The sequence below is a fragment of the Dreissena polymorpha genome, chromosome 2 (assembly GCF_020536995.1).
Source record: "Dreissena polymorpha isolate Duluth1 chromosome 2, UMN_Dpol_1.0, whole genome shotgun sequence".
NCBI classification, from domain to species: domain Eukaryota; kingdom Metazoa; phylum Mollusca; class Bivalvia; order Myida; family Dreissenidae; genus Dreissena; species Dreissena polymorpha.
The window spans coordinates 99407324-99423391 of record NC_068356.1 but is presented as its reverse complement, the minus strand read 5'-3'; the positions used below and the strand labels follow the sequence as shown (position 1 = coordinate 99423391).

The 16068-nt window shown below is 34.1% G+C and overlaps 1 protein-coding gene across 5 annotated transcripts in view; it reads left to right on the top strand.

Annotated features, from left to right (window-relative positions):
• LOC127868247 (uncharacterized) overlaps positions 1–16068 on the top strand; it is a 235629-nt gene that overhangs the window by 195594 nt on the left and 23967 nt on the right. For 3 of the 5 annotated variants that reach the window (XM_052409876.1, XM_052409877.1, XM_052409875.1), the window contains exon 1: positions 774–1264. The exons of the other annotated variants lie outside the window; for them this stretch is intronic. In XM_052409876.1, coding sequence (XP_052265836.1) covers positions 927–1264 — 338 coding nt within the window. In that variant the 5' untranslated portion in view covers positions 774–926. Of the gene's footprint in view, positions 1–773; positions 1265–16068 lie in introns of those variants that run through there. 5 annotated transcript variants of the gene reach the window in all.

The window sequence follows — 16068 nt, the reverse complement described above, 5'->3', positions numbered from 1 at the left end:
GGAGCGCTCCAGGGCTGGTAATGGGGGCCATGCATTATTGAGATTGACCCTATTGTCATAAGAGAGGTTCAGTATCAATTTGAAGTAAATCGGTGTAGAAATGAAGAAGTTAATGTAAAATAACCTAACAAAAATGAATGAAAATCTCTGACCCGGTCCCACCCCAACCCCCATAACTTTTGACCAAGGGGTCAGATCAAAATTCCAAATAGTGCAGGGTCGCACATATGCTCATAGCTACCATGTGTGTAAGTTTCAAGGTTCTAGTGCCTATAGTGTAGGAGGAGCAGGTGGCCAGGAGGGACAGACGGACAGACAGACGGCGGAGATTTTCAAAAAGCATGTGGATAACTAGGAAAAATGCAACTGCCATGTATCAGAAAGCATATGCCATATGTAGTTAAAATAAGAATATCAACTAACAGCATGCATGTACTGGCCGATATTCCCTTCCATATATGTACATCATTATATTAACTGTCAGTTTTAAATACTGTTTGAGGAAAATGATCAAATATATTATACTAAAATTGGTTTATGTAAGAACCTACTTTATTGTCATTTTAATTCTATGTTCATAACATGGCATTTATTAGAGCAATTAAAAATTTGGTGTGTTAAACACTTTGGGATAAAGTTTTTATCTACACAGCTTCTTTGTGCAGTTTAAAGTAATCAATACACTCAGTACCCAATAGTCAGGTGACAGTATACATAGTTACACTGTTTGCTCCTATCATACAAGCGCCATTTGACAGTAAACTTGGTTGCTGTTTAATTCAGTTCAAAATTTCATATTACTTGCCTGTGTTAAATAATAATTGTGTGTGTTTTCTGGGATATTTATTGTAAACATATACTTGGACATAAATATTTCAATTGATTTTAGATTGTATAATCTTGTTTATTGAAAGTGAATTATCAAAATGGCGACATCTGCATTTTCTAGAAATTTTGATTTGGTTAAATATTATTGTTGTACAATCTGCGAGAAAGAACGGTCTGTAGAAATAGATGCAGATTTTTACTGTAAAACATGTCTTAAATACTTCTGCAGAAGATGTATAAACTCCCACAGACAGCATGGTTGGTTGTTTTTCAAAAAATCTCCTTATGGAAAGGATAAAATAATGGAGTGGCCACTTTCTAAGAAGATGGAGACTTTTCTTTTAACATGCGTCATACACAAGGGTGAAAAGTTAACAATGTACTGCCCGGACCACAGTCAGCTCTGCTGCTCTAAATGTGTTGAGCTTAATCACAGGTAGCTTATTATTACTTATTTTATATCATTATACATTATTGCATTGTATTACCTGTATGCAACAGGGGCGTCGGAAGCACATTAACATTGGGGCAGCGGATGGGGTGGGTATGGGAGAGGGTATCTCCCTCCCGTTGGTGGGGGTCCGGCATACCCCAGAAATTTTTTCAAATTTTAGCATCAAATGGCGCATTTTGGTGCGTTGCTATGCCTGATACCTGACCTTATACACGCCTATTGCAGGCATTTTCTGAATGACAAAAGTTGTGACAGACAGACACACGATGGAGAAGTGATCACTATATGTCGCAGTTTGTACTTTGTAGCAGGCGACACAACAATAGGGATCATGTGGGTTGAAAGAACGTTTTTCAGGGTTTTTTTGTGCCAAAATTCCGTTCGGGAAATTTGAAATTTGTTGGTTGGTTTGGAGTACACATATTGAAATGACAAAAAAAGTGGTAAAAAACATTAAATAAGTTTTAAGAATTATAGAATAACTTCGAGTTATTACAATTAATTCAGGTATCTTGAGATATCTTTTATTTTGTGATAATTAAGGACCATTGGCTATCGGCACATATGTTTAATGCCATAATTTCCTTTATATTAATAGAAAGAAGCAAAGGCTTTAAGATCATACAGACAATTAAAGATTCCCAGGTTTAATGTCTCAATAATTAAGGGATTATCGTTATAAAAAAGACCGATTAATTACCCCCGGTAACAACATAATTGACACGTACATTTCCACGGGCGGGTGATGACAATCAACAATACACGTGTCATAACCGCGAAAGCGTGATAACGTTGCTTCGTGGTAAAGATATTTTCATATATACGTGTATTGAAATGATTTTTTTGAAAGGTCTGGATTTGTTTGGATTATTCTATTAAGTTATATAAGGTTTTCAAAATCATTTCTTGTGTGCATTTTTTTCTTGTGCTTTAATTTGTTAATTTGTGTTCGTTTGAAATAACATTTCAAAGTTCAAGCATATGGATTACAAGACATTGGCAACATTTCAGCAACAAATGTAGTATATAGTATCCCTGTACGAAAAAGTTTGGGCAGACTGCAACCAGATTATGTGCAGAATAAAATACACAAAATCTGTATAGAATCTGTGCAGAAAATGGTGTCCATTTAAAATGAGTTGAACCAGATTTCTATTTATAGATTTTTTCAATATAAACAAAGAACGAATTCTGCACAGATTTTTCCAATTATTTAAATTAAGCAGATTTTTTTCGGGGCAGAAAAAAATCTGGGCAGAATTAAATGTGGGGAGAACCAAAATGTGAGAATGGAATTCTGTGCAAAATAAAATCTGCACACACAAAATTCTGTACAGAAAAATGTAGCAAAATGTAATGTAATATATATAGACTGTAAATATTAAACAGTTTTATTTTATGATATTATGACATGTAATATATATATATATATATATATATATATATATATATATATATATATATATATATATATATATATATATATATATATAATATATAAGAAAAGTAACATAATTATACTGACAGTCAATACAATACAATAATTTACTCTTAGACATCCTGTTAAGAAATAAATCCCTAAATACAACACACACTATTGTATCACAGTTATTTGACATAAAAACACAGTAAATAAAGTAAGTTGATGTTTCAAGAAATTACAGTTATTATATTGAGATGAAAATTCATTTTAGAGCTCTTCTTTTGCCTTAACTAGACCCTTGTGAGGTACCATCACTCTGTGACTGCACTAGTGAGGTTGTTGTCAGGGGAAAGTAACTGCTACACAATCTTTTTTGACAGTTGCTGAAAGCAAAAAATACAATTAACTATTTTAAAATCATTTTGTTTAGTCAATCTGAGTGAAATGATCATATGGGATCTACTAAAATTACAACTTAAATAACGCAATGTGGTTAACCAACTTGCTTTTCTTTATATTTTGCTTTTCACAGTATAAAATAAATTTGACATTTTTTCATATGAAGGTCAGTTCAAAGGGTGTTTTATAAAAAGAGAATTTGTAATGTTGATTTAGTTACAAACCACCTTATACTAAGTTTTTGCTTCACACCTTTTAAGTGATAACAGCACCATTACTCTGTGACTGCACTACTGAAGTCGTTGTCAGGGGTAAGTTGCTACACAATCTTTTTTGAAAATCGCTGAAAGCAAAAAAAAAATACAATTTACTTTTTTAAAATGACTTTGTTTAGCCAATCTGAATGAAGTGATCATATGGGATCTACTAAAATTACAACTTAAATAATGCAACACCTTTTAAATGATACCAATCATAGCTTTCGTAAATATGTAATTGAAAAAACGGCTTTAAATTTCGTGGCAGAGTAGTTATTCATAAATCAATCTAAGTATTGGTTACATTGTCATTTCATTTGGTCACTGATTAGGCAATTGATTATTACAACTATGTTGGTTTTGTAAGATAGAGATACCTTTGACTGACGTATGTCTTTTATCTGAACTTACTGCAAAGATAATTGGTTTCATCATTTATTTTAAATGTTAATCACCCACCAAAACAGATCTTTGTAACTGTTTAATGATATCATTTAATTAAACATAACATTATAAGAAAACAATGCAAAGAAAAACTATACAAACCCGTTTAAAAGTTCAGAGCATTTCCAAAAGGGCCACTTCATAACTCACTGAATTCCTCTTTAAAAGACTTGTTAACACAAAATGTTGATTTCCACATTCTAATTAATTGTTTAAGAATGTTAATCAAAGTATTTCAGGATATTGTTAAAACTTCTACTTTAAAAAGTCCCAACATTGCTTTGAAACTACATTTTAAGCCAGTAACAGGTCCTGCATGGTTCTATGTTTACACCTTCAAATTTGTCTCACAATCTGTGATGGACCAATCAGAAGAGATTATACCAGGGGTTTTTATCTGATTTTGGGGAAAGGGCCTGGCCTTTTTTGAGGGGAAAAAAATTCGCGCGAAACGCCAGATTTTGGGGGAAAAAATCACACGAAACGCCGGATTTTGGGGAAAATAAGGAAAGTCTTAAATAATCAATTAAGCATATTTTACTGTTTTTAAAACAAATTCAAGGAAACAGAAAATTTAATTATGCATTATTTTTCTTTTTTCTACACTGGATCAGGTTAACTTATATATCTAAAGGTTTAAAAAAAAAAAAAAAAAAAAAAATTTTTTTTGTTGAGGGGAAAATGAAATCTAGGGGAAAATTTACCAGCTGAGGGGAACAAAAAATCGGAGGGGAAAGGGCCGATGATCGGCGGGTCACAAAGAAGGAAAAAAAAAGTACCAAGCGGGCAGGATTGGTTTGTTTCGGCTTTATGATTATTTTCAAGTGAACTGTTACAGAGGTGTATACAAGCACTGACATTACAATGGTTATTTTCATAAATAGAGTCAGAGGAAGGCAAACTAAACATTTAACCCAAGTGGAAATACATATATATTGCCAATTTAAAGCAAAGCAGTTAGCATAAGTCAGTGGGGGGGATTGAAAAACAATTTTCAATTTGCATTCAACCATAAATCAAGTTTACTGTAAGACCCTTAATTCAAAGATATTCTATGACCATAGTAGATCTACATGTACTTAAATTGTTAAAAGGTAAATTATCATTACATACTCACATATTTTAATATTATGACATGTAATATATACATGTATGGCAATTATTGTATGAATTGAACTTAACATAAATATTGTTTTTCTTGTATATGGCAAATGTTTCCCATAATTACATTTAGAAACTGGAATCAGAAGTCTATTTTTTTAATTATCTAAGTCCCATTTTGAAATTGTGTTTCAATAGTTTTCTAAGTCCAATATTCTGCCTCATTTTGGACCAAGAACCAAAATTCTGTCTTGCTTAAATGCAGAGTGCTAAAAATCTGTCTTTTAAAAATGAAAAGTATAAAAATTCTGTTTGGTATAGTAATATGTACAGATTAAATTCTGCTTCATTGTAATTCTGCTTAAAAAATCTGTACAGTTTTCCAAGCAGATTCTGGGTCTGTGTCCTCTTTGTACAGAATAAATTAATTCTGTCTTGATTCTGGGCAGATTTTGTACAGAATCTGTACAGAATTTGCATAGAATTTTCGTACAGGTAAGGAATACCTTAAGGCTTTAATCAACCTGCCTGTATAATGTCTTATGTATATGTTCCTTTACTCTATTTATGGAGGATAGTTCTAACTTGACGTTTGCTTGTTTGAGCCTTCATTTTTAACCTTCTCATTGTGACCTTTTCTCAGTTTTGCTTATGTTGGTTGTTTATTGTCTGTCATCAACAATTTGCATATGAACACTATAGAGGCGCCACATGTCTTGCCCAATATTCATGGAACTTTGTATTAACAGTTCGTGTAGATTAAATATACGCTCAATAGTGCCTTTTCATCGATTTTTAGCTCGTCGCGTTAGATTGGTCGAGTAAATTTACAGACCTTGTTTTGCAAATCTGTATGTGCTTAGAAGCCTTAGCTATGCTTAGAACCATAACTCTCTATGCTAGGAACGATTACCGCTGCCTGTCTGCACTGCAGACGACGAATGCTTAGGAGCGTCTGCTCTACTACTCAGTGAGTGTATTTACCAGCTTGTAAGATGACATTGGCCTGTCTAGTGTTTATCATTGAAATCTGTACATATTAGCTGCTTTCAGGGAAAACAGGGTTTAATGCATGTCAAATAAGATTAGCCTGTGCACACTGATTAGCCTGTGCACACTGATTAGCCTGTGCACACTGATTAGCCTGTGTACACTGATTAGCCTGTGCACACTGATTAGCCTGTGCACACTGATTAGCCTGTGCACACTGATTAGCCTATGAAATGCGCACAAGCTAATCAAGGATGACAACAGCGAACAACTTCAGTGCCTCCAGCGCTTTGATTATGATTTTGTGGCAGGTTTGTTGACATTTGTAGTTTAAATCCGAGTTTTCATGTAATTTCCAGACCGGGAATTATATGTCTTTGACCCAATATCCTGTGACCTTAAAATACTTTTGGGAATGTCTGGTTTGTCCGATCTTCATTAAACTTTTTCAGAGTTTTTTCTATTCATATAGCCACTAAGTTAAAAACTAGTTCCAGCTTTTTAAATACATGCCGGACAGAGGGACATGTTTCTTACATGCCGATGATGATACCTTGCAAATACTCTACACAACACATTAAAAGCTCACCTGAGCACAACATTCCAATGGTGAACTATTTTGATGAAATTTTGTCGTCCTTTGTCCATCATCAACATTTGCCTTTTGAACAACCAAGGACGGAATTTAGTGGAAAATCTTCATAAAATTCATTCAGAACATTTTGTCCTAAACATATGTCAGTCACGTTTCAAGTCTGGTCATGTGAGGTAAAAACTAGAATACATGAAAGTACAATCTTGCATACACTCTAGAGGACAAAAAAATTGCTCAGTTTTTTTTATGAAACTTTTTGTCAGAATGATATACTGAATGCATTTTAAAGTGGGTTGTGTATGGTTTAAACAAATAGCTTGTTAGATAAAATTAAAAAAGCATGTGAACACTAAAATACCACATTTATTGTCTAATGAAACTTAAATAGTACCATTATCCAATTAAAATCTTAGCCAGATTGCAATCTTCCTGAAAGCTCAAGAAGAGTATCAGACATTCAGCCCAGCAACCAATTTTACAGACCAATACAATATAAATATGTATTCGCTTAAACATATTTATGGTATATCACAGCAAACATACTTTTTAGCTCTACTGCCAAAGGCAGAAGAGCTTATGGGATGGCATGGTGTCTGTCTGTCTGTCTGTCTGTCTGTGTGTGTGTGTGTGTGTGTGCGTGCATTAGACTTTTATTGTTTATCCGATAACGTCCACAGTTTTCATTTGATTCTTTTCAAACTTGTCCCGTGTCTTTATATTATTGAGGACTCGAACCCTATTGATTTTCAGGTCACTGGGTCAAAGGTCAAAGTCACAGTGACTCAAAATAGTAAAATGGTTTCCGGATGATAACTCAAGAATGCTTAGGCCTAGGATCATGAAACTTTATAGGTACATTGATCATGACTGGCATATGACCACTGTTGATTTTCAGGTCACTAGGTCAAAGGTCAAGGTCACAGTGACAAAAAACGTATTCACACAATGCTGCCACTACAACTGACAGCCCATATGGGGCATGTTTTACAAACAGCCCTTGTTTAAACAGAGCAATATCGAAGCAAACAAGTCTAGAATGACTTCCCCTTGAATATCAGAAAATTTTGAAATCCCGCTTCTTGACGCAATTAATTCCACAGTTTTCATCCAATTACAGTAGACTCTCTGTAAACCGGACGGTCTCGGGACCGGCCTGATCGTCTGGTTTTCAGAGAGTTCCGGTTTATCAAGAGTATGCATATTGCCGAAATATACATGGTATGCATTGTGTACAGAATCACATAAAAATAAAACAAACCATATACATTAACATGTACCATGTGATAACTGAACGCAGGTACTGATGATGTTAACTTCATTCTTGTTTTGATTTATCCCAAAGTGAGCGTGGTGCTTTATACATGTACGTACGTGGCATATGTCATATAGGCGAGTGACGACACAAATATGTTGGTGTAGATACACGATTTATTATTCAATACATACATGTACCACATTTCATAAAACATACACACAAGTAAAAACAGCGTCATAATTATTTTTTAAGATATTTATAATCTCAAAACCTACTAATTCTTGAAGTTTACGATTTCACGAAAAAGTCGAGTCAATCACTTTTTGGTGTTACCGCACGTCTATTATAGACATTCACAGTTTGTTTTACATTACTTAATCGGAATCCCATAGCACGGTAACGACTTGACACCTTCATGGTATGTTAAATCCGATTATCGATAATTGCGCGGGCAAAAATGTGTGACACCGCACTCGCTGTGCTGACTAGGTATTGCTATTTTCACGCCTCGGGCATCTTGAGAATTTAGACCGTCCGGTATACTCTATGTATTTTACGTTGAAAATGACCAAATTTACGGAGATACCCGTCCGGTTTCCGGTTTTCAGAGAGTTCGGTTTATTCAACATTTTTTAACAAAGAAATAGAAGGAGAAAATACGGGACTAGCCCGACCGTCCGGAATCGGGAGAGTTCCGGTATTCAGAGAGTCCGGTATTGGCAGAGTCTACTGTATTTCCAAATTCGCACAGTATCTTTATATCAATGAGGACTTGCACCCTATTGAATATGAGCAGTATCGAAGAAATAAGTACACAATAATCTCCCCTTGAATTTGAGAAAATTCTCCTTGTTTGCGTGATTAAGTACACAGTTTCCATCGTATTATTTCCAAACTTGCACAGTGTTTTAGCAGTAGAGCGATTCAGGCCCTCATGGGCCGCTTGTTTATTTAAGTACATATCCAGCGACATAAAATTATACAAATATTGTATACAAATAAATACAAACTGACAATAATTATGCATGTTATTGGTAAAAAACAAATCGTTCATTTGTACGAAGCACATTACTCACATGTATAGTCCATCTTCATGAAACTTGGTAATAACATTAAATTTTGTTCAAATGATATCAGTGGAGTTCAAAACTGGTCATGTTGGATGTAAAACTAGATCACTAGGTAAAATTGAAGAAAAGGTTTGTTGACATACTTGTAGTTAACATTTATTGCATATTTTTATGCCCCCCTTCGAAGAAGAGGGGGTATATTGCTTTGCTCATGTCGGTCGGTCAGTCAGTCGGTCGGTAGGTCGGTCGGATGGTCCGTCCACCAGGTGGTTGTCGTATGATAACTCAAGAACGCATACGCCTAGGATCATGAAACTTCATAGGTAGATTGATCATGACTTGCAGATGACCCCTATTGATTTTGAGGTCACTAGGTCAAAGGTCAAGGTCACGATGACCCGAAATAGTAAAATGGTTTTTGGATGATAACTCAAGAACGCATACGCTTAGGATCATGAAACTTCATGGGTAGATTGATCATGACTCGCAGATGACCCCTATTTATTTTGAGGTCACTAGGTCAAAGGTCAAGGTCACGGTGACACGAAATAGTAAAATGGTTTCCGGATGATAACTCAAGAACGCATACGCCTAGGATCATTAAACTTCATAGGTAGATTGATCATGACTCGCAGATGACCCCTATTGATTTTGAGGTCACAAGGTCAAAGGTCAAGGTCACCGTGACCCGAAATAGTAAAATGATTTTCGGATGATAACTCAAGAACGCTTTTGCCTATGATCATGACACTTCATACGTACATTGATCGTGACTCGCAGATGACCCCTATTGATTTTCAGGTCACTAGGTCAAAGGTCAAGGTCACAGTGACAAAAATCGTGCTCACACAATGGCTGCCACTACAATGGACAGCCCATATGGGGGGCATGCATGTTTTACAAACAGCCCTTGTTTTCATGACATTTGGTAAGAACATTTGTCCCAATCATATCTCAGACTAGATCATAAATGATAAGTGGGTGCTGTAGGGTGAGAAACTAGCTTAAAGTCACTATGTAAAACTTTATTGTAATACGGGCAAAAGCCCGCGAAGCGGGCGTTGACCGTTTATACATATGGGAATTTAGACATAAAATTACATAGGAATAACACATATGGATACGTCTCAAAAAAATTTGCCACGCGACATATATTTTCGCGATGCTATTTATGAACTTTAACAAATCAAAAACACTTTGACATATGCTAAATCACATGTAAATACATACCTCAGGAAAAGTTATATCAATGACATCATAATTGTGTAGCGAATCGCACTAAATATTCTCGCATTATTTGTTTTTCTTCGCAACCGTTCCAGAATTAAGTCATTACTAAATTATCTCCCCTGAATGTTCTTCTTCAGTGGGTATAAGCCGAAGACTGGTTCACTACATATAGTGACAGTCTTTACCAAACACAATTTAGGTGAACATAACCCGTCTTTCATATATTGCCGAATCTCAGATTTCTGTCGAATTTATTTGCTTTGATCTTTTCGATATCTTATTGTTATTATTATCCTGACAAATCACAAACGCTTGTTAAAAAATTATTTGTTTTAAACATTATAGTTGGCATCTCTATTCTTCCAGTATTCTCGCGGTATTTCAATAACGACACCCTACTGTTTATTTGTCAGAATATGTGACGCATTTTCCATTCGCTCTCAGAAAGCATTCTATACATAGATGGTGACGTCACATCGTTATTGTCAGTAAGACCGGTCTTACACAATGTCTCAGAAAGAAGTTTTACGTGTGATAATGAGCAATATTCTGGCAAGTTGTCGTTGTTATCCACCAGAAACACATTTATTCACAAAATTTAAAGATATTCCGATCTAACTTTTTAGTCTTTTAGCTTTAATTTTTAACGTATTAACACCTCGTCTGCTCGCACTTTACCGAAATCCCCGAATGGTTACATATCACTATAATAAGTTCATGCCTAAAACCACAAAATCCGATACCGTTGGATGTTCGTACCACAATCTTACGTAAAAAATCTCCCAGATTCGAAATCAACAAAAAACAAGACATTTATAAATTGCCTGCATTATTGATCAAATTTTAAGATATTTGTTGGTTTTCCGTTTTTAGAAGCTGTTCTGCGAATGCAAGAGCTGGGCATTTACTTGGATGGAACATTTGTGAACTTTTATAGAACTTTGAAAAGTCTATATATGTCTATCTATAAACAAAAATCACCTATTGTATAATAAGATCAGATGTGCAAACAATGTCAAATGGTTGTTAAATTAACAAATTGAAGGCAATTATGCTGAAAAAATAGAGTTCCCATGCAAATTTTGTCTGTATATCAACAAGTGTCTGCCGATAATTGTCAAACTAGTAATACAAAACTTACCACAAGTATGTAAAAGCACTAAGTACCTGTGATCAGTTTTAGTAAGATAGTGTAATTCTAAACAGTAGCAAATAGCTTGTTTAGTAAATGCATAATGCAATTAATATGATTTCCGTTCTATTGTGTAATTAATAAATTGGTTGTTACTTGTTAATCCATGATAAATGTTTTATGGCTAGTACAAAACCAGCAATGTTAATTTAGTAAAAGGTAATACAATAACACCACTTTGTAATTTCATATACGTAAATATTCTTGAAATGTAGGTTGATGACAGTGTTTTAGTTTTACTTATTTTGTAACTATTATTTTATGTGCTAATAAATGATGTGAAGTCTTTTGTATCTCCACACAATACCACATACCTTTTTATATATGTACTGTGTTATGTGTTATTTGAATGTTTAAATAAAAAAAATATGGATGATATAACATGATGCATTCTAATATTTGCATTCAAATTGTAACTATAGAGCTAAGTGTATGCAGTTTAGACTGTGATTTTAGAATTGCTACAAAATGGCTATTTTTTTAGTGGCGACAAAATTTAAGCTATTCAACAATAGTTTGCGAAAGAAAATTAGAAACCTGCAAGATACCTGTATTTATTAAATATTTTAATTGCGAATCAAGTATGTTGTTATGCTGTTACACATAATTATACATTGATAATAAATAAGAAGACAATTAGTGGTGTTAACGTTTCCCAACAGTAGAAATCATTCTTCTGATGAAGTCAGTGATATACAGACGAAAGCTCCAGGTATGGCTTTCAATACGTAGTGTGTGTTATTTGACAGTCTAAAACTTATTGGATTAAAAAAAAATCCTGTCAAATTTGTCAATCAAAATTGATTTGACACATCACATGATTTTGATTATGTTAAATCAGTGTACTGTATGCTAAATGCAACTGCTTTAGCAAGCTGTCAAGTTGAATTGAGACATTTGATGAAACAAACTGTTTTCTGGGTAGGACCAGTACTTAGTGTCTATATGACGTACCATGACGTCGAAAGAGTACAAGACCTACTAAGTAGAACGAGAAATGTACTTCGACGTACAATTTTCACCGACCCTTGAGTGTTAGCCAATCAGAGGACACCTTACGTCTGTTGCTATTAGAGATTTTTGACATTGAACATTATTGTTATTATTATTTATACTGAATTATGCGACTATCGACCGCTTACTCATAGATATTGTGCGTATTTATTAAACATTAGTATTATTATAATTTATACCAAATTATGCAACTATCGACCGCTAACTCATAGATATTGTGCGTATTTATTGACCTGGCGTGGCGGAATTAACCTCTGACTTATGCTAGTTATGGTTATCACAAAATACGACCAACGGGGAGTTTATAATAAATTATTTATCCCATTAATGCTTGGTAACTGGTTACCGTTGGGAATTTCCTACACAGTAATGCGCTGGACAGTCATGATACTCCGCCCCGCATGATCATTTCATACACAAAATATGCTGAATAATTTCAATTTTAAAAAGGTAACAATTGAATCTTCCTCAAATTTGTATATAATCTATTTCAATGCATTAAATACTTGAAACTTCTATATGTTTTTTTTTTCCATTCTGATATTTTTATTCATTTTGTCCTCAACTAAAAAAGAGATTTTAAACATTTATTATGAATAAATCTGAAGGAAAAGCGGCTCAAGAGACTAGTGTTTTGATTGGCTGTTCAGAAAATGTGTACGTAGAAGTACAAACATGTATGTCGAAGTACAAATTGTACTTTGACGTACAAATATATACTTCGAAGTGTATTTTATATTCATGTCGACGTACAATTATTGTACTTGGACGTACATTTCTCTTTTTAACGTGTAGGTCTTATTGACTTTCAACCCAAATGGTACGCCATAGTATGTCTTTAGGGTTATTTAAAAAATGCTCCCACTTAAAGGATCAATACAGAGACCTCCCAGTGACTAAGCCAGTTAGCAGACACCCCATCCACTATACCAGTGCCTTCCCCAGGCCATTTAAGCGCCCCTTGCCGGGGCGCTTGAATTTCGAAATCAGAGTACCCGGGGCGCTTGAAAGTTTCCGATCAGTGTATTCTTCAGTAAAAGAAAGTGGAGATTGTCCAAAAAAATCAAGGTTTCCCTATCAGTGTATAAATATTCCCTGTTTAAAAAGAGCACTCGGTACCTACTTTCACAAGTAATCGCCATAAACACCACATGGGGTAGTGGATAATCCACTGATAAGAGAATAGCATGACGCGCGTATTGATTATTCTAGCCACATTACACGGTCATTTAAATGCTGACAAGGATGTATCTGGTAACTTTCCAGTCGTCAAACTGTGAAGTTCATCGTCCAATCGGTTACGCGAATGCTTATGAGGGCGGGGTTAACTATCGACCATTATTTTTTATTGACGTCGGTCATGAAGTAAGAGTTTATCCCAGCTTGATTAGCAAGTAGTTGTACCATTTGAGTTATATAAAACCGGTAATTAGTACAGTACAGAACATTAAAGACGGTTTCGGGCATCATCATCACACCTTTTTACTGTAAACAAGTGTTACCTTTGACTCATAATTAATACGAGAAATTAATTGCAAGTGGTAAACAATTAATTATTATGCGGTTACAATTATGTGATAACAATTTATTTAATTCCAGTACATGTATATTTCAACATGTCCATTTATAGAACTGATTCACCTCGTTTTTCTGACATTTATTCGACACGTAATGCGCTTTAACAAATTTTCGTTGAATTAATTACGCACACTTGTAAATGTTTCGTCCGATAATCGATAGTTGAGAAGACTGATGATGGCAACCGGCCGTGATCCTCGTGGACAACGTGAATTTCATGCATAATTCCGTCAAAACATTTATTTGACTCGTAAAGTGTGTAAACAAATTATCGTTGAATTCATAACGCAACGGTTAATATTTGTTGAAATCTCAAATGGGAATAATTAAATTCGTAATCCGAAACCCATTACCGTAAGTCGATGTTAACGCGTTTTTAATCCGAAACACACTTCCGAATGTAAATGTTACCGCAACGTTAAATATTTTTGCTTCAAATTAGCAGTGCAAATTTATTTTGTGTCGAATCTTTTTCTCAATTAAAAAGAGCGCGAAAATTATGCAGCATGTACAACGTCGCGTCTTTTGCATACAAATGGCGTGTATTGCGCGTTTTAACAAGCACACAACAGGTCAGGGGATTGACGCATATTCAGAGGCAATATTACATCAAATCTATAAATAGTCACTTAAAAAATGGCAAGGTTTGTGTTAAAGAAATAACTGAAAGCTTTTATCGTAAATATTTACCAGAAAGAGATTGATAAAAACAGAATAAACGGGATTATCGGGTAATAAATAGAAACTTGAAAAATAGTAAGTATACAGTAATAGAGTCGGGTTGAAACGGATGTATTGGGGAATCGTTCGAGTCGGGATTTTACTATCTGTGCGGAACAGTTTTAAAACAATTAAGCAATATAAAAAATATATTTTTAAATGACTGGGGGATTTTTTTGATGAGTCATAGCGCACCAAATGACGTCTTTTGACGCTGTTTTTCTTTGAGTTATAACGCACCACATAACGTGAATTGACACGTTAAATTAAAAAAAATATCAACTTCGGGACACCCCTCCCGAACCCACCCCCGGGGCGCCTGAACAAATTCCTGGGGAAGGCACTGTATACCACAGACACCGAACCAGCTATAAATTCCTGTGGCTAGAAAAAAAAAATATATAAGATGCTAGATCTTTAAGCTTGGAACATGTAACTCGTTTTAAGATTGATTTTTTTGGATGCATTACTCAATTATTGCAACAATTATCATATTTTGAACACAATCATGTCCATATATTTATTACAAATACATGGTTATCAAAAAAACTTAAAATGCTTTTGCCCGTAAATTAGGTAGCACCTATAATCCTATTAATTATAATATGACATGATGCATACATTCTTTATACTCAGAAGAAAGTCAAGTGTGGGCTATTATGCAACCAATTATGATGGGAGCTAAACATTTTGAAACTATTATATTCAAAGAAATGGTTTCATAAATGTTTAACATGTTTAAATGCAAGATCAATTTGCCATGTTGGTGCAAAAATTGCTATGTGCCTTCTCATTTCAATGTCATATGATACGTTTTTTCACCAAGGGGGCAAATTATACTTTTGAAAAATCACTTGAAATTCGTCCATTGCTTTACATTAGACGGTAACAAGAATTTATCTCTTGATTAAAAATTATGGAGTTTCAATATTTATCAATATACTTGTTATTTGTGTCGAAATGGTTGAGTGTATGTGTGTATATGCTAGTCCATTGTTATTTTTTACAGTATTTAACAATAAGTATGAATTATCACATCATTCTTTATCTATTTTTTAATGAAGCTAATGCCAATTTATGCAAGAAAGCAATTAGTAAAGAGAAATTAAGTTCTCATAATTTATTACCTTAAAAAAAGGAAAATATTATAGTAAAAGAGTCATATTGAAGGCTTATGCATTAAAACATATTTTACTTTTTACTTAGATTGCCATTTCATAAGAATTATTTCAATTTGAAACACTGAAAATCTGGAATGCATGTCTTAATAAAAACACACTTTGTCCTGTGGCTCTTTAATCAGTATAATAATGATGAGTTAAATATACATAACTTTATGTTATTCACATGCATTTTAGTAATGACATTACTTATAAAGAGTGGTAATATCATTATAATGAATAAATGCACAATTTGTTGTTCAATGCGGTTTGCATTATTTCCCAAACACACAGTAGATAGATACATATTTATTTATATATTTTATTTTAATAATAATCCATATAGTATTGCCTCTAG